The sequence below is a fragment of the Emydura macquarii genome, unplaced genomic scaffold, assembly GCF_026122565.2.
Source record: "Emydura macquarii macquarii isolate MOO-44397 ecotype Brisbane River unplaced genomic scaffold, CSIRO-AGI_Emac_v2 contig_2676, whole genome shotgun sequence".
Classification (NCBI taxonomy): domain Eukaryota; kingdom Metazoa; phylum Chordata; order Testudines; family Chelidae; genus Emydura; species Emydura macquarii.
In genome coordinates, this window is record NW_027132813.1 from 33,590,624 (window position 1) to 33,615,567 (window position 24,944).

Consider the following 24,944-nt stretch of genomic DNA (forward strand, 5'->3'; position numbering starts at 1 on the left):
CTCATATGGAGGCAAGATGGTCCAGTAGTTAAGGCACCGGTGTAAGAGTTTGAATTTTCCACCATAGATTGTGACACCTTGGGCAAGTTACTTAGCTTCTCTGTGTCTCAGGTGCCCAGCAATCTGTAAAAATGGGGAGAATAGCACTACCCTGCCTCACAGGGCTGTTGTACATTGAGTGTGAGGTGCTAAGAAACAATGGTGATGGGCACCACACCATATAATTATCAGGGCCAATCTTGTAATCCCCTTACAATTGTGGGTGAGGTTTATTCACCTGAGTAACAGCTTGCAGCATTGAGACCCAAATGTTTAATCTGAAAAACAAGTATATTTCAGAAGTAATTCTTATAATAAAAATCAAGGGCAGGAGGAGGGGGGAAAAACAAAACAAACCCTCTCAGTTCTAGGAAAGTATTAGACATTGGCACAACAGTACCAATTGCCTCCTGAGCATCTCCTCATAGCCAGAGGTCAGTCTGCAGTGCTACCGATTTCTCCCCTCTTCAGGACCCCCGAGTAACTCACAGTCCACAGGTTGTTAAAACATCCCCCTCCTGGGGTCCCATTTATTGAGTCCTTACATACTGCTCTGCCAGACCTAGACCCCAGTTCAGTCTCTCTCTCCCAATAGATAGGGAGTCCTAAGCCCTTCTTCACAGCCCAAAGTCTCAGTTCAAAGTCTTTCATGTTTTACTTGACCAGAGTTCAGCCTTCTTCAATCCTCTTGATCTGGCTTCCAGGCCCAAACCCTTCTCCCACTCAACATCTCTAACAGACGCCTTCTGCTCATTGCAGCACCTTTGTCACAACCACCTTGGTTTCAGGCTTTTCTCTACAGGGGCCATTCACCCATTGTACAGCCTCTTTACAATTTCCTGAATCCCCAGCTTGCCTTATTGTAGCCTCCTGCTGCTGTTTCTGGGACAATCACCCTTATCTCCCCCAGGCATGGTTCATTCTGTAGTCAGGGATGGTGGGCACCAGCCCTTAACGGGCAAGCCACCCTGTTAACAAGGTGAAATATCTGAGAAGGGCCTTGAGAGTATAGTTTTAATATTGTCATGAGGAAGAAATAATTATATAGCACTTCCCACTCTCATTCTCATCTTGTTACACATGCATGGGGAATACAGTTCTTTTTTATTAAAATGTTTAAGATTAGTTCTTGCTTGATAATTTCTTGTTTCTATTATTAGAGATATGTCTGTGCTAAACTGTGTCATTATTAAATTTTCTCTAAAAACTATGTTTTATGGCTATCATAATTTTCCTTGCATTACCATGAGTATTATACACCACTGCAATCCATCCTGATGACAAAGATATGGAGGGCTGTATGGAAGGCTCTAATGATTCCCCTAACCAGTGCACTTCAGACCCATGTTCTTCACAGGTCTCAAAACAAGGAATATGAAATGCTAGTCGTAGTGAGTGTCATTAATGGCTGGTCCAAGTAGGAGGTTATTCCATGTGTGGGCATTTTTGGTTTAGACTCAAAACAGACATTTTCAGACACCTTTTTTTTAATTGAAAAACATGATTGGAATTTTAAAAATCTAACCCAAATTAACCCGTCAGCTAATACACTGCTAATTTTTGGGTATAAGTAAAATAATTAATTATTGCTGCCTTTCTTGGATACTGTTCTTTTTTTAGTTATATCAGCATGGAAAAAATAAAGTTTATTTGGGGATGAAAAAAAATGACACCTTTTTGATGGGATTTTGCTAAATTTCCACTAGAGTGGGTCAGATTTTTGCTGTTGTTGTCAAAAGGCTTTTTCAATGGAAAATGGCTTTTCTTTCTACTAATTGGAAATTGCCATGAAAAAAAATGCCATGTTCATTGAACATTTTTAGATATTGAACAAAAAAAACAACAATTAAAATATTTTTAGTTTGAGGTTTTCATTTAAAAACCCCCACAAAACTAAAAACAAAAACAAAAAATCTAAGGCAAACTTTGATTAAAACACACAAATTGTTTTCATCTAAATTTTTCCCTCTGTGAACTATTTCCTGGCCAGCTCTGACTTTCTCACTTTTTAAACTCTTTACAGTGTGACCAATCTGAGACAGTTCAAAATGCTGCCCAGAGTTAGAGGATATATGCCCACCCTGACTGCACCTCCCTAAACATTCGGAGCTTGATTGTGCCTTGTAGCCACAGCCCTGCGTTCGGGGTAATCTGGACTCAATCAGTACTATCTCCTCAGGCAGACTTCCCTCATGCCATCAACTGTGGGGGAGAAGGAACCACAGCCCCACCCCAGTCCCTACTCCCTTTGTGGCACTGTGGTTCCGTCTGCGTCCTATGCCGTCCCACTACCATTGTGTCAGAGCCGGGGAGAATCAGGATCTCTTCACTGAATTTCTTTTCATTAAGGTTAGAAATCGCATGGCTCAGCAGCAGTACAGAGAAGATCTAGTTTTTGCTGACAACCTATCTCTTCTAAGTGACAGGTCAACTAAGACTGTCCAGCTTCACAGAAGAGATGGGGTAAATAATCCGTTACAAAAAACAAATCTAACTGAGAACCCCAGGAACTCCCACCTCAAGCATTACGTTAAGAGGGCAAGGAATAGAAGAGGTGGGTCAATTCACATTGGACAGTAATGTGAAAGCAAATGAGGATGTACAGATGGAAATAATGTCATGAATCAGCAAGGCGGCAGCTGTGTTCACCAGTTTAAACAAAATGTGGTCTCTGAAAATCTACAACTTAAAGATCAAACTGTGAATCTTCAACTCAAATGTTATTTCCATTTTAACATTTGCGTGTGAAAGCTGGAAATCCACCAAAGGTCTGCACCGACATTTAAATGCTTTGAAAGCAAATACCTCAGGAAAATACTAGGTATTAAATTGAATTAATTTTATAACAAATGCCAAGATTCTTCAGAGATTTCAATAACTCCTTATCTCCAAAGGTATCCAGAAAAGAAGATGGAAATATCTGGACTGTGTTTAAAGATAAAGCCAGAGTGCCTGCCATGGGGCAAGCACACCACTGAGCAGCTGGAGGAACGTGCAAAAGGGCCTGGCTGAAAGAATCCTTCATACAAACACTATTTAAAGAGGGAAAACTTATGGGACTTAACAACACAGAAGACACATGAACAGTGACCCAGGCTAGATAGGGAGGGTGGAATCTTGTTTGTGCCCTGAGTGAAAGATGATTGCATGGTCAGAATTCAGATTCAGATGGTTGGAAATAGAGAAGAGAAAAGGCTTCAGATTTAGCTATTGTTATGACAACTTTAAAATATTACCAAGAGCAGAAAATAATTTTAGGCTAGTGTGCTCTTGTGGCAATGGCTGACTCCCTTTTACAGACAGACCAGGCAGTTGCCTGGGACAGAAACATGTTTAGAAACTTTACTATGACAGTGTTTGCAGGACTCTCAGGGGTGTATGCTATCCAGCAGCAAACGCCTTTTGCCAGAGCCTGTCTTGCTTGTGACAGTTTGAGACCTCATGAGCCACCATTATTTGCAAAGAGAAGAGAGGGGGTCTCAAGTACTTTCGATGTGCCCTCAAGAGCAGTGGGCAGAACTCTCCTTTTATGTTCTTAAGTAGTTATTCAATCACAGAATTAGAGGAGGTAAAAGTCTCTGTGGTAAAGCATGCCTCTCTCTGCCTGTGCAGGATTGTTCTGGAGGGACTAGAAGACCAAGTACAGCGCAAACAGCTTCAGTTCATCCACTCCTGCCCATGATAAAACTGAGATACATCAGATCACCTTATTTGGTGAGGAACACTGATGGACAGAGGCTACACTCTCAAATCATCTACAAAGATGGTGAGTTCTAGTAGAGGATATTTACCTTTTTAGTAAATTGGAAAATGTTGGCCCCTTGCAGCCCTAAAATCATTCTCACAAGGTTGGGCACTTGGCATCTGAAAATCCCAGCCAGCAATATATTGCAGGAGTGCACAACCTCCAGCAAAATGGTGTTGCAGCCAGTTACACCAGATCTAAATTTGGCCCATAAAGGTAAATTCTCTATGTCTGTAAATGAAGGGTGAGGACAAAGATGATGAAATGCAGGTTTTTGTTGCTGGCAATCCCACACAAGCAATTTCATTTATTCCATCAGCGAAGACAGGAGTGCTAACAGGTAGGATGTTTTTGTGCAGTTACTTTTCAATTTAAAATTGTTTATATGAATGTATTTGAACTTTGGTTTCAAACCTTACTCTCCCATCAAATTATTCATTAGGCCTCAAGATTGCCAAATCTGAGTACCTTAGTATATACTGTAGAGAGCAGTTTTATTTGGCTAGGGGGCTGAGTTGGGTAACAAGAACAGAAGCAACAGTAGCAACCCATTATGAATCTTTAGCAGTTACACTGCCCTGTTCATGGAAATAAGGCAAAAGATTTTGAATTGGTGAGAGTAATTAACCATTGGAATAATTTACCAAGGGTCCTGGTGCAGTCTACATCTGTGATCAAGATTTTTTTTTTAAATCAAGATTGGATTTTTTTCCCTACAAGATGCTGTCTAGGAATTATTCTGGGGGAAGTTCTAGATGTTCTAGGCCAGATGATCACAATGGTCCCTTCTGGCCTTGGGATCTATGAATTAAACACCAGTGACTCCTTCCCACCCCTTTGGAAGATGGGTAAAGAACTCTTCTGCCCAGGGTTGAGATGGGGAGATGAGGCAGAGAGGTTAAGTGGAGCTGGTCAGTCATAGGCTCTGATATTTGCTCCCCCATTTCTTATAGCTAGTGTCCAGGCACCTAGCAGCTCCCAAATGAGGAATGGTGCCCCTCCCTTCCAGTTTCTACCTGGCCACCGCACAGGGCAATTAAAGAGCGCCGAGAGAAAGTCGAGCCCGGTGCAGCGGCAGCGGAGTGAAGCGGCATGCAGCAGGGGGCGCCTGTGAGCCACACTGGACTGCGGCTGCTGCGGCGGCTCCCTCCCCGTGTGGGCTCGCACATGCCACGCGCCCCTGTGAAGGGAAAAAAAAAAAAAAAGCCGCGCGCCGCTCCGGCTCAGCTCACTCGGGCCGGGCGAGCCTCAGCGGGGAGGAGCGGCCCGGCCCGTCAGTCTGCTGCTGCTGCTGCTGCTGCCGGCGCTCCGCCGCCTCCCAGCCCCGAGTCGGATGCAGCCTCCTTGCACGCGCTCTGCTGCCCGCACCCCTCGCCCTTACTGGGGCGCAGGCCGAGGGGGCGAGAAGCCAGGCGCTGGAAGCTGCCGCTGCTTGTAAGGGGCGCCCGCCCGCCTGCCCCCCCAGCGGGATCCGCTGCTCCTCCCCCCCTCCCCGCCCCCTCTACTATGGTGCTTCGGCTTGGGACTGGGCTCGCCCCCTTGCTCCTGTGCATGGCTCCCTCGCGTGCCGGAGGAGGCAGCGGCACCGTCAGAGCCCTGCTGAGGGAGGATGGCTTGGAGGGATGAGCACAGCCTCCGGCGCGGCGAGGAGGAGGAGGAGGAGGGGAGCCAGCTGCAGCTGACTCGCTGAGGAGGGGGCGATCCCCGGGCTGGCTGTGGGGGTCCCCCTTACTCTAGCCCAAATCCCCCGCGCTGTCAGGATCTGCGGTCCGGGGGCAGAAGCTCTCCCCCGCCTTGTATCAGCGCCGCAGGCACATCGCAGCCAACTTGCCGGGACGGAGCAGCCCCTTGGCTGGGTTTCGGGGCTCCCCCCGCTTCTGTGAGGAGCTGCTGTCCGCGCTGAGCCCCGCTCACTCCTGGACGCCGGGGTGGCTGGCTGCAGCGGGCCGTGCCCAGGCTGGCTTTGGGGAGGGCCCCGCTGGCACAGTACCGCGCTCTGTAAGGAGCGGCCCCTGCAGTCACCCCCCGGCCCCAGAGCTGCACGGGGCGGCTGAGTTGCTGGGGAGCTCTGGGGTGTCCCCGTGTGCTGCCGGGGCGGCCGCGGGCAGGCAGGTGGGACGTGGGCTGCCACCATGTCGAAGGCGGCGGCGGCGGAGAGTGGCGGGGCGGCGCCAGCCGAGGACCTGTCCAAGGTGTCCGACGAGGAGCTGCTGAAGTGGAGCAAGGAGGAGCTGATCCGCAGCCTGCGCCGGGCCGAGGCGGAGAAGATGAGCGCGATGCTGGACCACAGCAACCTCATCCGGGAGGTGAACCGCCGCCTGCAGCTCCACCTGGGCGAGATCCGGGGCCTCAAGGTAAGGGGCCGGCCGGGGGAGCCCTGCCGCGGGAGCGGGGGCCGCCGCCGCCTGGGACTGGGCGCTCCAGTTGCGACCTCTGCGCCGAGTCAGCCTCAGGGCGGTGCTGGAGGGGTATGGCTGTGGGGCTGACCCCGCTGCCCGTGCGAGATGCAGGCGGAGCCGGGGCCGGTGGGGTCTGTTAGCCCTTCCTCCCCTCCCCTCCCCTCCCCCGATCCGCGCTAATGCCCCTGCAGGGGTGGCTGGAATGAACTTTGGAAAGTTTGCAGTGGTTCTGCGGGGCGCGCACCCCGCTCCGCCAAGCGCACCCGGTGCAGCGCCGCCCTGAGTTCCGGGGCCGGGCGCCGCCTTGCTGGGCCCTAGGCGCGCCGTGCCGGGGGATGTGCGGAGTGTGTGCTGGGCTCGGCCCCAGTGTTGCTGGGCCCACCTGCTGCTGATCAGGCAGTGGGAGGAAAATCGTTAATTTCCCCTGGTGGCCAATCTATTGATGTTGGGACCTTATTGATCTACCTGGAGAGAAAAGGAAATAAACCAACTAACTGAGGTACTTCATGGGGATAAGTGACAAGAATGAGAAAACAGCAGGCTGGGAAGAATGTAGGGCCAAATTTTGAGGGCATTGCTTAGAGCAGGACTGCACCACCCTAAGACCCATACACAGAGCAGGGCCTGGATGGCTCATTCAGCCCTGGTGAGCTTCCCATGTTTCCTCCAAATTCTTCTACTGGAGGGGCTGGCAGTGTTGCACCAGCAAGGAAGAAGCAGGGACTCTCCCCGAGCTCTGTGGATCTTTTGAAATCCATATAGAGAAGTGTGTGTTTGAGAGAAATCCTGCCCTCATTGAAGTGCACTGCAAAACTGCCAGTCACTTTAGCAGGGCCAGGATTTCAGCCTAGGGATAGCTGCTGGGAACCTCTTTGTGGAGGCACAAGGCTTTTGTGCTAGCTCTGTTCTTCCTCACAGTCTTCAGTGCCAATGGAACCTTGCTGTCAAGTATTCCTATACTGGCAGTGAGCCCATGATTTCACCAGCATAGAGGGGCTCCTTGCAAACAGTAATACAGCCAACAGCTGTTAGATTTTTGGCAAGATTCTCATGGGGTCTTTTGGGGAGGTGGGAGGTGGGAAAGGATTTGGAGAAGTGAACCATAGATTCTCCATGAGGTTAGGGGATGTGGGGAGTGATAAATCTCTCTCTCTCCCCCATGTGCAGATCTCGACTCATAGAGGGCCTTCTGTGGGTTCAGGGATGGTGCTGTGTGTTCAGAGAACCTGCCTGCATGTGGATCATGGAGGACAATTCCCTTCCGCCCGCCCCCCCCCCCCCCCAAAAAAAAAATGTTTTTACTCAGTCATTATTTAGGTAACTCACTGGGAGTTGATAGGAGTTTGTCTTACTGATGACAGAGTAAAACCCAAATAAGCATGGCTGGATTCAGCCCACAATGAACAGAAGTTGATTCTTTTAAAAAAATCACTCTACTTTTATCTTCCCCTCAAATGTGCAGGAAACAGAAGTGACAAACTGTGTGCAGGGTGTATAGAACAGAAATATAGTGCAATATACATCAGAAACTTTTTTGTGGTTATGAGTACATTTGATTCTCTGAATTCTTGCCCTCAAAACTTGTAGATTTTAATAGGTTTAAATGTTCCCATTTCCAGTGCGTGTGAAAGGATAAATATATGATGCTGGATAGATTAAAAGATTTTTGTTTTTAAGATTATCTGACCATTTTGTTAAACTTTGTTGCTGTTTTAAGATAGTTTCTTAATTTATCAATGAAGCTTCTGACCAGGCTTCTGGGAAGCCTTGATCATTTTCAGCATTCAGTGCATAGTATTTTTGCCTTCCAGTCCTGGGGCAGATTTTAAATTCACCAGTACGATCCTTTGATTTCTTTAGGGAGAGCATTGAACAGTAATATTTTTCTGATTCCCTCCTTTAATTTTTTTTAAAAAGCCAATTGCAGCTGAAACTCTTCTCAAACAAGATGTTTTAAGAAGATCTATGAATTGTGCATATCTTCAGAGAGTTTTCACTTTTTGACATGCTGTTTCTGTTTTAAGACCTGATCTAACCATTCTCAATGGAATATTTCCATTGACTTCAATGGGAGGCAGATCAGGCCCTTAATATTTATTCCTAATTATTTTAAAATTTTCTATGTGAGAGGCATAATCACTTATAGACACTTACGCTGCCCTTGAGAACTGGGGCTGTGTCATACCTGCAGCTCTAATGTAGGATGCCAAAGCTGTTATATGTTTAAAAAAAAAAAAAAAGTTACTCTAGTTCTGGCATCAGTTTATATAAGTCACAAACACTTTCCATCCATTGCTCTGAAGGATGAAATTTCTCAGGGAGTTCCCTAACTGAGATGAAACTGAGGTTGGGGTGGGGGGAGAGGAAGAGACAGACACAGAAAGGCACAAAATATTATCTGGGAAGTTCTTGTCTGATAAAGTAGAGTGGATTCAGGCAGTTAGCCCATATAATGGACTTTGGTTAAGAAAAACCTCTTCTAATATGCCAGAAATGGGTGTTTGATAATGGTCTAGAATAAAACAGAAAATCAGTGAGAGATGGAAGACTTCATCTCCCCCCCCCATTTGTTGTGTTCGGCAAAGCATGGCTAGACTTGTTTTCACTTTGGCAGTAAATGACATCCGTCTACATTTCAGGAGGTGGCAGGGTCCCATCTGAGGATACAATGATCTTAGTAAAAATAAAGCTAAGAGTCTAAATTACAAAAGCAACGCAAGGAAATGCAGAGTTTAGGCTATGGCTCTCTCTGCTGCACCTTGGAATTGCAGAGGTATAGCTACCGTCTATGGGTTTATATACTGGTTAAGTTTAATTAACGAAGCATGCTGGAATGTGATAGAGAATGAGTGATAAGTTACTACCTTAACTCTGAAATTTCTAAATGATAGTTTTGTTTCCCCCTTTTTCTTCATGTTCCTGAACTGGGACTTGAAAATGAATTTTCTTCTAATAATTCATAGGCCTGCTTTATTAATATTTGAAGTATTCATTGTATATGTTATTCATTACAGAAGTCTTATTCTCTCGCTAAAAACTTGAGCTTAGTTCCAGACGGCTCTATGGTTATGATTTTCCGAGGCGCTTAAGGGACTTAGGTGCCTACCTCCCACTGAATTTCAATGGGATTTGGGCACCTAACTTCTACATGCTCCTTTGAAAGTCCCAGCCTGTATAAACATTGTTGTGTGGGACACATCATCCATCTTTGCTACCAGAAAACAAAAAGAGAAAGGACTTTCCATAAGACTAAAACTTCATTTGTGTAACTTATCTCTGTATTTTAAATAATACAAAAGAAAGGGAGAAAAGGGAGATATAGGAAATATATTTAAAATGTGAACATTTACAAAATAATATGTGCCACAAATACACAGAACAGTACAAAAACATTAAAAGGTGGAGAAGAATACCCAGAGTTGAAAATGATGAATATAATCACAGGCCAGATTATTAAAACTAGGAACAATCAGAAAAGAATGCTAAAAACAATTTTCTTTTGCATCATGTTCTGCTTGAATGTTTCTTGAATGTTCTTGAAGGTTTTTGCTTCGGAGCATGAATGTTCAGTAGTTAGAGAAGGGCGTTGGTATGACTTCTTAGTCTTGTTTGAAATGAGAATCTATTAATAGAGTTATTTATAGGAAATGGTTTCATTTCATCTCAGAATGGCAGAACCAGTCTGGACTAAATCAGACCAGACCAGATTCTTTTATCCAAAATTGAGAGAAACTATGATATATATATTTTTTTCAGTCTAGGTTTGAGACTTAAAGGTTTTGGATGAGGTTTGGTTAAAAAATTGAACTTTTCACGCCATATCTGAAATTCACCTAGGAAACTTTGAGATTCATTCAGTGTGATGTTCAGTTTATACTGGCTAATGTCTTTGTTTTACAGAAACATTGTGCAGCCATAGTAGGCTAATCTTGCATGCAAAATTGGTTGATGTATGCTGATTAGAGCAGGATGGGGTAGCTAGATGACAGGTCTACAACAGCTCTGTTAATTGGCATGTATGATGTTAACATTAGAATGAATGTTAATTTTCAGACACCTCTCTCTAATTATTTTCTTTCTTTTAAAGGATATCAATCAGAAGCTGCAAGAAGATAACCAAGAACTGAGGGACCTTTGCTGTTTTCTGGATGACGATAGGCAGAAAGGCAAGAAGGTATCACGAGAGTGGCAGAGGTTGGGCAGGTACAGTGCTGGGGTTATGCACAAAGAGGTTGCCTTATATTTACAGAAACTGAAAGAATTGGAAGTGAGACAAGAAGAAGTGGTTAAAGAAAACATGGAACTGAAAGAACTGTGTGTTCTGCTGGATGAAGAGAAATGTGTTGGAGCAGGCAGCAGGAGTTCTATTGACAGCCAAATCAGCCTCTGCCAGCTAAATGCAACAAGTACTTACATACGAGATGTTGGTGATGGGAGCAGCACCTCTAGCACTGGAAGTACGGATAGTCCAGACCACCATAAACACCATCCAAGTACTAGTCCTGAACATCTCCAAAAAAGTAGGGGTGAGGGAAGCCCTGAGCATCAAAAACATAGGAGTGTTAGCCCAGAGCATCTCCAAAAACTGAAGAGTTCTGGAAGTCCCGATCACCAGAAGCATCTAAAAGGACCAAGTCCAGAACATCATAAAACCATTGGCAAAGGTAGTCCTGAACAGCAAAAGCACCCCAGTAGTAGTCCAGAAACTCTCCCAAAGCACATTTTAAGTAGTAGCCCCGAACATTTTCAAAAACATAGGCCTAGTAGTAGCCCAGAGCATCAAAAGCACAGCAGTGGCAGCCCAGAGCATCTTCAAAAACACACATTGAGTGGAAGCTCAGAACATCTCCACAAAGTGAGGGGTACAAGCCCTGAGCATCTCAAACAACATTATGGGGGAAGTCCGGAACATCTCAAGCATCTCAGTGGAGGCAGCAGAGAAGGTACCCTCAGGAGACAAGTAGCAGATGATATGTCACCTCACCACCGAAGTGTATACAACGGAATGAATGGTGGGTCAATATACTTATTGAAATTACATTTGCGAATACTACTGAAGTAGATATAAGATTATACCAGCCACTTTTAAAAAAAACGATTACGTGAATGATAAAGCCCGTAAGAGCTAGATATTATTATTATCATTTCATTATGAAGCAAGGAAGGCATAGTGTAGCCATTCATCCATCCATCAGGAATTAGACTGATCGGATAAGTAAGGGATAATGAAACCATATCAGTTAAGTATGTAAATGTCATATCTGTGACAGATTAACAACTCTAGGCTCTGATCCTGCAATGATAGTTATATAGACAGACCCTTATACCTATGTGGAATTACACTATAGTCAGCTATTAGGTAATAGCAACTTTTGGTTATGTCTGATGCTGACTGGATGTGAACAATCAACTTAGAGGTGAAAGTCTCTAAATCTCAGTGCCAGTTTCCTGAGCCAACCAGTCTCTCAGTTAAAAGATTTTAAAACTTGATACTTATTGGGGAAAAGCTTCTTGTCCTCCTGAAATATAGATTGCTGAAAAAATCTACTTTTTCATGAGTCCTATAGACCACAAATGAATAGGCAGGCTCAGGGTGAATCAGATAGTTTCCTGAAGCTGTTACTTGGTCGTAGGCCTCTACAGTGTCCCAAACCCTATAATTTGTATATATTTATTAATGAATTGAAAATAAAATTAACAGAATTAGGGAGAATTTTAAGTACAGTTCTTTTCTGCTCTTTAGCATTCCTATTAGGAAGGTACTAGTGAGAGTACTCATGTGCTTGAAGATAAGCACATGCTTAACTATCTTCCTGAACTGAGGTCTTGGTATTTTGGCAGGAGAGACACATTATCGAAGCATCCTATAGAAATTAATGAACTACAATAACTTTTGAAACCAGCCTATAGAACTCAATGAAATATTCACCTCTGTTGTAGAATATTTATAGAATGGATAAAAGATCCACCTATAAATTCGATAGATTTGTACAGTAATTTCTATAGAACCTGGTTGATTTAATTTCTTTTACATTCTATAGGATGTTTCCATAAGGGAGGGCCTGAGTCTTAGTTATGCAGTTATAAAACCCATTCCTCTCCTCTTCTTACTCTGATTTGGAATAGGGCATCCTACAACTCTGTAGACAATGGGAATTTTGCCTGAGTAGGAGGCAGAGGATTGGGTTTATAAGCCCCAACCCTGCACAGGGTGGACCCCTGTAGCTGCATGAAGCCAGCTGAGTACAATGGAACTCTCCACCAGCATAAAGGTCTTCCTATGCTGATCTGCTTTTAGGATCAAGGCCATAGTGACTTACATGCCTGGGCTGCAATCCTTATCAGCTTGTCACATTGCACCCTCAAGTCAGTCCATTTATAAATAATGCATGACTTACAAGAGGGCTTCGTTTGTGAGATGACCTGCTCCTCAGGCATGAGGATGGCTTATTCCTAGGGAAGTGTGGATTCACAACACCACCAAATCCTGAGAGAGTGTTAAAATATGGAGATTACTATTTAATTTTTTAAATAGTGAATTAAAATGAATATTTGAAAAATGAGAATGTATGTATAGATTTAAAAATATAGACATTTTAAAAACTTATGCTTTTAAAAAAGTACATTTCCTTTTTTCATTCAGTTTACTCTATTTAAAATTAATGGAAAACATTGGACCTCCTAATATCTTAATGTTAGTGTTACAGTTTCAATGGGCCTCCTTATTTGCAACCACATTATTCATGACTTTATCCACTTTGATACCTGAAATCATCTCTTAGCATGCACAATTATATATTTGCATGCTCATTTGCAGACATAGATGCAGGTTTTGTGTGTGCAAATGGGGATGCTAACTAATATTCTATATCCCAATAAAGAGATCCCTTGAAAATTTGGCCATGTTATTTCCAGTGAAACTAGAGCAGTTGCACTTTAAAGCTGAACTGATTGGCATCTCTTGAGTAAAGTATTCCAATTTGGGCTGAAGTTCTAATGAGTTGAAGGGAGGAGTCAGTAATTTGGGAGTCTCTCTGATTACCTGCATCAGATTTTTCATCCACTGAAAATGCACCTTCAATCCTGTCCATATATAATCATGTTAGCGGAGGACTGTGAGCATGAAAGGACCCCCATTGTATTTTTCCTTTGTTTTTATATAATATGACTTAAGTGTGAGTTAAGTAAGTTAATTGTGAGGTTTACTTCTTCTGATCCGGGGCCCATTGAAGTCAATGGCAAAGTTACTAATGACTTCAGTAGTGCTGGATTAAACCCTCAAAGTTAAAAGGTAACTTTTCTATTTCTTAACTATTCTGTAACGGTTTTGTCAATTACTCTTAAAAAATGTGCAAGTTAGTCATTGGTAATAAAGAACTACATTTTCAGAAGTGGCCTGTAAATCTGTTTTTGCACAATTTTGTGCATACCAGTACATGTGCAAAAATCCTGCACATCTGAGTGCAGATTAGGGAATTGTGCATTAGACTACCCAGATTTTGAGTGCAAACTCAGGTTTTACGTGTGTAAAGATGGTGCAGTTTATGAGCATAAATGTAGAGGGCCCTTTCAAAAACTTGGCCCAAAACATGGTAGAATAGAATAAAAATAATGCTATAACCATTGCATTTAAACAAAAATCAAGCTTGTTATAGGTACTCGGGATCATGTGTGGTTTAGATAAAAATCCACCACAGTGTATATTCATCTACTACAAGACAGCATGTGTTTGATCAAATATCAATGTAGTGTGTTCATTTTATGATGTACTTGCAATCTCATTGCAATATTATTTGTGACTATCATTTATTTGACAACAGGAGTGACATGTTCATGTTAGCGTATGATGAATAGTAAGGTTTAAAATTGTTTCAATTTATGGTATGTGTTAAATATGTAATCAGAATTTTATCTTCCGCATCAGAGGCCTGATCCAAATCTCTTTTAAGTCAATGGAAAGACACCCATTGACTGCAGTGGGCTTTGGATTGGGCTTTCTGGATGTACTTCTGCCTCATAGTAAGCCATCGGTCAGTGCTTCGCAAGCTTGAGCCCTATGTATGGCTAGAAGGTGTGTGTGTGTGTGTGTGTGTGTGTGTAAAAATGTGGGATGTGTATTACTCTCATGAGATAGTGCATTAATATTTTGTGAAATTTTTCTGCACTGGGGATATGAACATCATTATTTCTGTAAAAACACAAAAGAGAAAAATCCTAACATACATGTACACAGTTGCATTGCTTGCTCTGGATGTTGTTAATCTGTCACATTTCTACTATAAATTTTGTCTAAGATTGTGAATTTGGCAGTTTCAAATAACAAGGGGCTGAAACAACATAGCAGATTATGATCATGTCACTCTTACGTGACAGTCACCAACCTGAACACAAAATGAGTTGTTTTTACTTAGCTACAAATCCATTTCTAATACATAAATTGTGGAAAAATAGAAAATGCTTAGAATTTGAGGTTCTTTTTTTGCTGACCATTATATTGAAAAATTCTATTATGCAGATTTGAAATGGCCTAATTGCTCTTGGTATTTGGAAAGCGCTTTTGTAAACAGTCAAAACATTTCTAGTAAAACAGAAGCTCCTATATATACTTTTCATGCTGTCCAAAATTATGCTGTCATTAATACGTGCATGATGTCTGATACAGCAATATAGTTGGTAGCACAGTTATGATGGCAGAATTTTGTCCTGTATATGTTATAATAAATACAAAAGGCATAAAAATAGTTTAAGCATTTCATTGAAACGGACAAATACCATGGAGTTAAGGCTGTATTAGTAGGATATCAGAATTGCATGATATTAAGTAAATATGCTGCCATGTGTGGAATGGTATTTATAGAAGACCTAGTTTTCCCTCTAATGCATGCTTACCGCTCCCACTGAAGTTAATGGGAGCTGCTTCCACGTGAGAATCATATTTGTAGGCACAATTGGGTAAGTAATTGCGTAAGATGTTGGTTAAGTGTCAGCTTTAAGTTTAAATTTCTGCTCTCCCCATGGCAAAAGTATGATTTCATTTTAATATGGTTCTCATGTATTCATTTTCAAATTCTAATGATAACTTTGTAAAAGTTTTTAAAAGTAGAAAATAGGAAAATGTTCTATACATTCCACCAAAATGTGTTCCCTCACCTACTCAAAAGTTGTGTGTGTGTGCTTAAATGCTCTGCTGAATCAGGACCGAAGAGTAGAAATTGGTTCAACTGAAAACCTCTACTTCATCTTAAGAGCTTAAACCAAATACAACATATGTTGTAACAGTTTATGACATTTTACAGTGATCACTCTTGGTGTGCTGCTTAATGAGCACAGAACTATTGGGGGATAAGAAGACTGCAGAAATTATAGGACAAAATAGCAATGGTAAAATAAGTTTTTCAGTGAACATTTATGGAATCTAGAAATAAGGTATGACAATTTTTAACTCTGACATAAATATAGGTATTGTGTATATATACTTCTGTATACATTAATATGCTTTGGGGGTTTGTAGTTTGAGTTCTTTTTTATTCTAAATGGTTTATTGTAAAGCTCCCATTTTCTGAGTCTTTTGTTTTAGTTTGGACTTTGATTTTTGTGTCAAAGGAAAATATCAAAGGCTTTCAGGGCTGCCTCTTGTTCCCTGTTGTGGTTATTAATGAGCCAAAGTAAAAGTGCTGACTAACACTAACTGGTACATACTGTTGTGGATATGGGAACTCATGTACAGAATAAAAGTGCAGTAATATTTTTCTCAAGCAAAAATATTTGTAGGTTCAATGGACACACATCTTAAATTCTGAACAATTACTGTTGTAAATGTGTTGCTTTCTAAGAAAAAACAGTGCATAGCAGAGCATAAATTCTTGTGTATGAATAAGACCAAATGAAATTGCAGTATGTCTTCAGGGAGAAAAGTTGAAGGGTAATACTGTACTGATTTAATTGCTGTCTGCTGGGTAGTATGCAATATGGCTAACATTGTGATGGCCAAAGAACAAAATAATGGCATATATTCTTGTGCAGGTTTATTTAAGGTACAGTAGCCCCCTTTAAAAAAGTCAAAGTTTTATCAACAGTCAGGACACAGTGCTATTTAAGATGCAACAATTATTTTCCTATACCTAGAGTAGTAAATAATTTTGGTGTCTCAAATACTATGGTGTGGTAACTTGTTGGTAAATGTAGCCTTTTTAATGGAAACCACTGCACTCATGTCAGTAGGGGTCTGATTTAGCACTTCTTACTCAGGCGGGTAACCCTTACTCTTGTGAGTAGTTTTGTTGACATCAATGGGACTATTTAGATGGTTCACATGAGTAAGGGTTTCAGGATCAATCCAGTTTGACAGAATGTCTACTTGTAGATCTCCTATTGATTGCAGTGGAAGTATGCTCATTTAAGTGATACAGAATTGAGACATACTGACCCAAATTCCACTGATGTCAGTGGGAGTGTTTCCATTGGACTCCAATATGTGGGTATCTACATGACTAGAATATGGTGGATTTATTATAACAAAAAACATTTTTGTGGGCTAATGTAGTTAATGCTGGAGGTGCAATTTGTAATACAAAGATTATGCAGCCTTTGGAAAGCTTCATGTTTACTGGAAAACTTGTGTCTGAACACTTTTGAGAGAATTGTAATACTGCCTTACATATTGTTAACCGCACTGGAAAATATTTTATTTATGTTTTAAATGTTTAAATGGTGAATCATCTTTCCAGAAAATGACTCCATATCTAATAGGAGCACTAATGTTTGTTTATAAAGAGGCCTCATCTAGTTTAAACAGTTGGCTGTGTGTATTGGCACATCATCATTCTGATTACTAAAAGTTTAACTAAAGATCAAACTGGGAATCATACAATAGCTGATTGTAGAGATGCTTCAATCTATATCTAGCTGATACTGTGTAGCAGACAACAGTGCACATAAAAGTAGGAAAGGATTGCATTTAACAGCCCTCCACCTCTACCCCAATATAGGGAAGAGCAGACAACCATGAAACACGCGTACTGCATGGTTGCAATACGTTTAGTCAGTTTGCTTGTATTTCTGAAATGCCAGTCACCTTTTCTGAAAGTGTTCAGCTAGAAGTTCAGCACTATGCAAGAGACACAAAATAAAGGGTGTAAACTTTTAAGATAGGCTTACTATAAGCTAATGAGAAATACCCATTTTAAGCTGACATTGGCCAAATTCTAAAATTTGTTGTTTAAGTGGATAGTCAAGCAAAGAACATTTTGGGTGCGATTTTCATAAGCACTCATTGGTGACTTAACTCTGCTCCCGTTGAAATCAATGTCATTTTTATCATTGACTTCAGTGGAGGTGGAATTAGGCCTACAGAGTGCTGTTGCGGAGATGTGGCCATGCAGCCATGGGATGCACACTCTGGCCTTATTTGTTAGGCTAGTATGGCAGAGTGCCCAGACCTCCCATGGACCTTGTTCCCTTTGGAAATATAGTAGTGGCAGCAGCACACTGCCCTTGTGTTCAGGGAGTGTAAGGGATAGGATTGTGCCTGGTTCCAGAGAGACTTAAGGGGTGGAAGAAAGCTTCTTTCACCTGTCTCCATGACCATTTGCACACCCACACAGGGCCAACACAGTCTGGATTGACCTACATTAAACCTGTTTGCTGTCAGTTTTCGCTCCTATTTTGTATCTCCCTTCGACATGTATGGTAGCTGTGCTCATTACTGGTGGCAGAAATTGCACCAATTTAGGCTTTCTGTGATTTAAATAAACGGTAACCCTTTTAACTTGAGTGTCATATCTAGGGAATTGTTCTGTAAGTGCTGCAATGATTCCTGTCTGATAAATTTTGGGAATTAGAGAACACTGGGCTCTCCAATATTACAGTATGAGTTCACCATATCTTTTAAAGTCACATAAAAATTAATCTTGAGATTTATATTAAGGTTTATTAATATTATACACCTCTCTCTCTGCTTCTGTCTTTCTATCTCTTCCTAGTATGCTTGGGTGCATTAATAAAGGGAATGGAACATAGTAAAGAACGTAATATAGAGACATTGATATCAAGCAATGGCATGTGCTCAGATGGAGCATTGTGCTTAATTTTGGTTCCCGTGTCTTGAGGGTACAGCAGAGATGGGAAGCTTCAGGGCAGGACAAAGGTGGTTGGGGGGAAAGCAGAATTTACATAGGACAAGAGACTGCAAAAAAACTAGGATTAATTGGCTGTGAAAGGAAAAGTGTTGAGGGGACTTACCAGTATTGAGACATATAAAGTTACAAAGGGTATAGGAAAAATTTTCAAAAGGCACAAATAGGACAGAGGTGTCCAATCCTCATGAACTCCTAATTGGTGCTAGGTGTGTAATTGCCCTTTGTGCCTTTGTAAATCTTCCCCATAGTGAAAACAAACACTCTTCCTGTTGTGAACTGCCCCACACTGTGAGATGACAGTTCACTCAGTGAATTGAATGGCAGGAGAGCATGAACCACATAAAAGGACCCTTCTATGAAAGGAAATGCTACTTCATACAGCATGTAATCAGCCTCACCACAGGAGTTCATAGAGTGAAATACCTTAGCTGGGTTTAAAAGGGGCTGGGTGACCAGCCATAATACATATAGTTATGCATGTTAAGATAGGGATAGTTATACTTTGTGATTCAGGGCATCAGCTGGTTGCCTTAGACATCAGAAAAGACTTCTGCTCTTCCTCCATCTATAACATTGTATACATGGCCAGAGATCTGATCCACTGCCATTGAACTCAATGGAAATACTTGGGAGTTGCTTTGGAACCCAGGTATCATATGGGTTTGTTGACATTCCTCTGGAAACCCAGACATGAGACCAATACCAGAGGTAGGATAACCCAAGTTGTTATCCCAGTGACCCGACTCGTGTGACAGATCCTATATTCCTAGAAACCTTATTTGACTAAACCCTGTTTGGTCCCATGCATACTGCATTCCTCAAGAGATCTATATTCTACCCCGTATGTGATGGAAAATGCCTCTTAAGCAATATTTACAAACAGTCTTAGAGTTCCACCAGTTCAACAGGAAAGGTTAGTGATAGGGGAGCTAAAAAAATCAGTTGCCTGTGCATCTGGAGAGTGGAGTTTAGCATGTGATAAACCTAGTAAGTCTCATGAGTGAAAGGCCAGTAACATCTGCTAGAGCCAAATGTGTCCATGAAAATTTCTAGACACTGAGGACATTAATATTTGAAACCCCTTTAACCTTATGCATATGTCTTGCCTCCACACTTCCTCCCCTTTTCCTTCTATTTCTCTCCTCTCCTTTTCTGCTTTCCGATGTCTCCCTGTCAGGTCACCTTCCTCACTCCTTCTCACTTGCTGCTGTACTGAATAAGAGTTAAAAAAATATTTTAGGCTCCTGGCATCCAGCTGCTTCTTCTTGATGGGCTTCTTCAACAGTTGTCTTGTCCTGTAGCCACTCTGGTCTCTGCTTTGTGCTTTGTTTCTCACTATGAACTAAAACTGTGGCCAGCGGCTGCTAAAAAGGTCCAGTGGCACCAGAGTGGAATTGCTGGTGGTTAGAATGAGTGGGAATCACATCAGGGAAAGCAGGACAACTTGCCTGCAATAAAATTATCTGGCACATTTTTTAAGGTATGCTTTATTTGAATGAACTTTTATGACTAGCAGACCCTCTGAGTCATAGTCACTTTTTCCAGGTAGGTGTGGCTAGAGCTAGGCATATTGCAATTATACGGAGGTATCTGTGCAGCCCTTGTCAGTTGCAGACCAGCAAGTGCCCTGATGTTCCCAGTATTTGACTTTTGGGGAACAGAATCTAACAGCTGTGCAAGACTGTCTGGTTCATTAGAGATATGTGACTACCCAACTCATTTCAAGTATACATTAGAACTTAAATGAGGTTTGAAGACAGACTTCCAAAGGTGAAAAACTAGCATATTAAATCACTGTGCCACCTTTAGCAGAATCCTTACAAACACTTAATTTAAGCAATCCAATTCTCATTCAAATCCACTGATTTTACTGGGATTACAACAGGGATGCATTTGAGGTATAGTTTCTTGATTGATTTGTATATTGTATTTTAATTTTAGATTAGTGACTATGAAGCTGTTTCAGCACCCATTGAAATCAATGGAAAGGGTCATTGATTTCAGTGGGAATTGGGTCAAGCCTTAAAACATTTGCCTTTACCTCTGAGAACCATCAAGAGCTTGGAGGATCTGAGAATATTTGTCTACCTGAAGTATGCAGTAATATTTTTGGCCTGGGAGGGAAGTCTTCCACAGCACTTAAACTCTTAACTCAGTCCTTTATTCAAGGGAAGCTCCTGATGATTTCGGAACTGGGTTTTATGTAATGCAGCACTTTGAACTGTGTTCTGGGTTTCTGTATTGAAATATTGTTGCAATGTTTTTAGCTATATTATGGTGGTTAAATTGTCAGACTATCTGATATATGGCTGTTTTAATGCAGATCAACGATATTATTATAATTCTTTGTAAGTATTGCTTGCTTAACCTCTTCAGTCTCTTAGGCTTTATAATGGACATTAATCAAAAGGCCTCTTTTCTTTCCTTCTGCATATGCTAACAGAATATTTCTTACTGCTCTGTTGAAATACTAGAACCCTAAAGGAATGGCTGCCAGATGTAACGGGACCTGGAGTAGAATAGGTTAACAATGAGTAGTAAAGAGCCAAGTGGTCAGGTAAAGTGGAAATGCAAATACCAGCAGCCTGCGTTTACTGTTCAAATGTAGAATTCGTGCTGTACAGATGCTTACTGGTGTTATATGGTGTTTAGGGATTCCAAAGGATATATCTATTTAGTGAGCTGTAATAAAACTGTTCCTGCCTCGTTTTCATTGGTAGAGTGATTTTGTTTATTGGTTTTAGAGCAAGCAAGTATTGCAGTAATTACTGAGCCGGAGAACTGCTAGGCTGAATTTAGTTCTTTCATGTCACATACAAGGTTTTTTTTCCCCTATCAAGAGAGCATTCAGCATTATGTTCAATTAGTGGTCTTGAAATAAACATTGTCCAGGTGGTGCTACTTGAATAGTTACAGTGTGGTCTACATGAAGAGAATCAACTTGGAACTCAAGCTGCTTGATTTCTGAACTCTGCTGCTTTTCCAAGAGAGTAGTGCTTCTTCAAAATGCCATGTTTTAACTGTCACCAGATCAAAACTGACCCATGCTATGATGGGTCTGTGTGCAATCTTGTATTTTAAGACTTTAGGAGGGTATATTTTTCTAGTCTTCATTATTATAGTCTTCCTGAAAATGCTTTGGTGTTTGGAGTCTCAAATGGAAAAAGAGAGAAAATGCTATACAATGGCATTTTGGGAAAATATATTTGATAGGACGAGCCTCCTTAATCTCTGAAACCACAGTTAGCACAATAAAAGCACAATTTGCCTGTGGGATTGATTGCCACAAAATACCATTAAGACTAAGAGCTTAGGAGGATTAAAAAAAGGATTGGCCATTTTTTGGGATTTTGAGAATCTACAGAGCTACAACAGTAAAGATAAAAACAAACACTCCAAAACTTTGAGAGTTTTGGAAGAGACCGAAACCCTCCTGGAGGAGGGCATGAGCCAACTTCTGCTAATGGAAGTTTGGAAGAAACTTTACTGTGGGCAGGTTATTCAATGACTGCCTACTGCAGGGTGTCTTGCACCTCCCTTTAACACAGCTGGTATTGGTCACTGTTAGAGACAGGATATAGAACTAGATAGATCCAGAGTGGCAATTCCTATGTTTCTAGGTTACAGTTTTTGAAAGATGGCTCTTTCTTTTACCATACCTGTGTGCATGTGTGTGATTTGTCTACACACTGGTTCTCTAGCTGTGGCCACTAGTCCACTGATGCATTTACCTTTTAATAGAGGGCTCTAGCATCTGTAAGTTTCCCTAGCAGTGATGATTTGATTATTAATAGATCAGTCCAGATTCTTTTAGGATTTCCAGGCATTTTTTGATCAAGGAACTTAAAAATAAATGCACCTGTCCCCGAAACAAAACGCAACACTTCCTCTGCACCTTTCATGCTGCTGCATGGCCTTTCTTTGAAGTAAATTCAGTTGTGATCACTTTTGCAGACAGTCTCAAAACGGGGGGAGTAGCAAGTACACAGGAGGGACAGAACCAAACTGCAAAGAGACCTGGAACTTAGAGCAGCAGGGGCTGAAAGGCAATGAGGTACATTTCAGTTGTAATAAAGGTAGAGTGTATCCAGAGGAAATTAATTGGGGGAAGATGGGGGAAGAGATTTAATCAAGTAGCTGTACCAATCCAATTAAAATTACTTTGTTTAAATCTTGTATCTATTCTGATATAACTCTTTCATGTAACTAAGCACTGTAGTATTCTCCAAGAAGATGTGAGATAAGGATTGGAGGTGTGCCCATTAGATAATTTTGATCTCAAGATTTAGTAGACGATATGAAAAAGTTTGCAAACCTTTGGATAGCAGTTGGTCTTTTATTATATCTTAATAGAGACTTGAAGGAGAGCTCTGTGAAGCTTGAAAGCTTGTCCCTTCCACCAGCAGAAGTAGTTCCAATAAAAGATATTACCTCACATACTTTGTCTCTTTAATAGAATATAAACAGATATGTACAGATTGGCTGTGAATAGAAAAATTTCAGTGATTCATACTGCAACAGTTTTGCTACAGAGCTTCCAGTGTATTTTCATTGTCCCTTGCCTATTTTGCTATACAATCTTTGGGAAAAGACTGTTTCATTTTTTACCCCTGTGATTCAGTGAGTAAATTTCTCAGAAAGCCTGGTGTATATTTCTCTAACATCTGATATGTGTGAAATTTGCACTAGATTATCCTGAAATGTATTACAAATAATGCTGGATGATGGAGAAGAAAAGATTGCAACATTTATAGTTCAGTTGTATAAAAATAGAATATAATTTTAAGCAGTTGTTTAGATTAGTCAAACAGAGCAGGATTTAAAACACTGTAAGGGATAACAGGTTTATTACAGTTAATTAAAGTCTAATTAAAGCAGGGTGGATTGATTTAAATCAAGGTGATTCAAATCACCAAGAGAAAATCATTGATTTAAATCAAGTTTCCCACTGATACTTCTTCACATATTTCTTAAAGAATGGTGCCAATCTGATCACTAAAACATGTTAATTTACAACTCACTACAGCATTTTACAACATCTAGGAGGGTATACTCTGTTTAATTTTGTAGATAACTTGATTTTTATTAATTTAGGAAATAGTACATAATACTCATTACCTGTGTCAAGCTGCAGATGCAGCAGCAGTACATTAGGAATGGCAAGAACTAAATCACACACAGAAACACAATAGCACGTATATTTTATTAAACTAAATCTTAAATGTTACATAAATGTTTCTCATTTGCAATTGCAGCAGTCTCTTGAGTTACTGGCTGACGGCTGTCTTTAAACTCTCTTTTTTTTTTTTAATTTTCAAATTTTATTAACTCTGAGACAAGTCATAACAACACTAAATGTACACTGTCCTTAAAACTTCAACTAACTCTCATCTTCCTCACTCCCACTGTCATTTTTAGTCATAGATTGAAACAGAAATATGAGTTTTCCTGCTTTTTCTACTCCCAGTTGATTTTTTTAGCTTTGAATGAATAATACCAAGCAAAGAAAATATTCTCTCTGCCTGCAGAGGAAGTTACTGTTGTGAAAAGTTGGCTTAGCAACTGAAGGAACTCTGTTTCAAAGTACCTGGCTAATGATTTCCACCAATTCAGGGGAGTGACTTTGTTCAAAACATCATCAGTAAACATGTACTGTTTAAATGGTTCCACTCCAGCCCTGAAATTTATTATGACTGGCATAACTGAGGAGTGATTTTGAGATGCCTGTGCTATGGCAGCATCATCTTCTTCAGAAGTTAGGCATCTACCTTTATATCTGGGGTCAAGAATGTTTGCAAGAAAACGAGGTAGAGCTAGTGCTTGATCCATTTGCTTCTTTATTGCCTGCAGTTTAACTTTCTGGTGAGGTATTTCTTTCTTCAATGTCTCTTGAAGTGCCTTCCAAATTTCGACAGCATCAGCAATGCAGCAACAATTTATCTGAATTTTGTTTAAAGCTATGGATACAGGCTTCAGTATACTGAGCATATCCTCTACATTCCTCTTTAATCCAATGTTAAATACTTTGGATGAGATTCTTCCATCTATTTTATCACGGTTTTCTTCACAAAGTTTTATAAGAATAGGCCAGTTCTTAATAAATTGTTCAAAACAATCAACTACAGAAGTCCATCAAACATCTTGAGGGAGAATTAGTCTGGATCTTCCTGCTCTCTTCAGTGATGCTGAAGCAAAATGGTTGTTATGGAAGTATTTTGTGACTTTGACAACATTTTATTTTATTTCTGGAGAAGACATACTTAAGTCTTTGGCAGCCTTATGTTATTAAGGAGCATCCTTCCGTTTCTTCTTCTAAGTATCTTCTCATCTTTGCCATGTTTGCAGCATTGTCTGTGACAAAACTGTGCATGTGACAGTTGAATTTTTGTTCACAGTTTATTACAGCTTTCACTGCCACTTCTTTTAAATATTCTGTTGTGTGGGCATTTCCCGATGTATCTATAGTTTCTGAAAGATGTGCAACCCCATCTTCTGTTGTCACTCAGGCACATATTACTGTATCATTTTGTATATTGCTCCACCCATCAAGACTTAAACTGGCAAATTTCCCCTCAGTATTTCTTGCACACTGTTCAGGTTTCTTCTCATACACTGTATCTAGCA

The 24,944-nt window shown here is 41.0% G+C and overlaps 1 protein-coding gene and 1 long non-coding RNA gene across 7 annotated transcripts in view; both read left to right on the forward strand.

Moving 5' to 3' along the window:
* Positions 1–3,669: 3,669 nt before the first annotated feature.
* Positions 3,670–5,112, forward strand: LOC137164352 (uncharacterized). The gene is made up of 2 exons (XR_010923005.1): positions 3,670–3,805; positions 4,738–5,112. It is a non-coding gene; the product is annotated as an uncharacterized lncRNA (long non-coding RNA).
* A 687-nt stretch (positions 5,113–5,799) lies between these two features.
* The window catches only part of CCDC85A (coiled-coil domain containing 85A), a 161,598-nt gene continuing 142,453 nt past the window's right edge, over positions 5,800–24,944 (forward strand). For all 6 annotated transcript variants that reach the window (XR_010923004.1, XM_067565179.1, XM_067565180.1 and 3 more), the window contains exons 1-2: positions 5,800–6,138; positions 10,271–11,195. Coding sequence is in view for 5 of the 6 variants with exons in the window: in XM_067565179.1 (XP_067421280.1) it covers positions 5,917–6,138; positions 10,271–11,195 (1,147 nt within the window). In the remaining variant the exon portion in view is untranslated. The remainder of the gene's footprint in view (positions 6,139–10,270; positions 11,196–24,944) is intronic.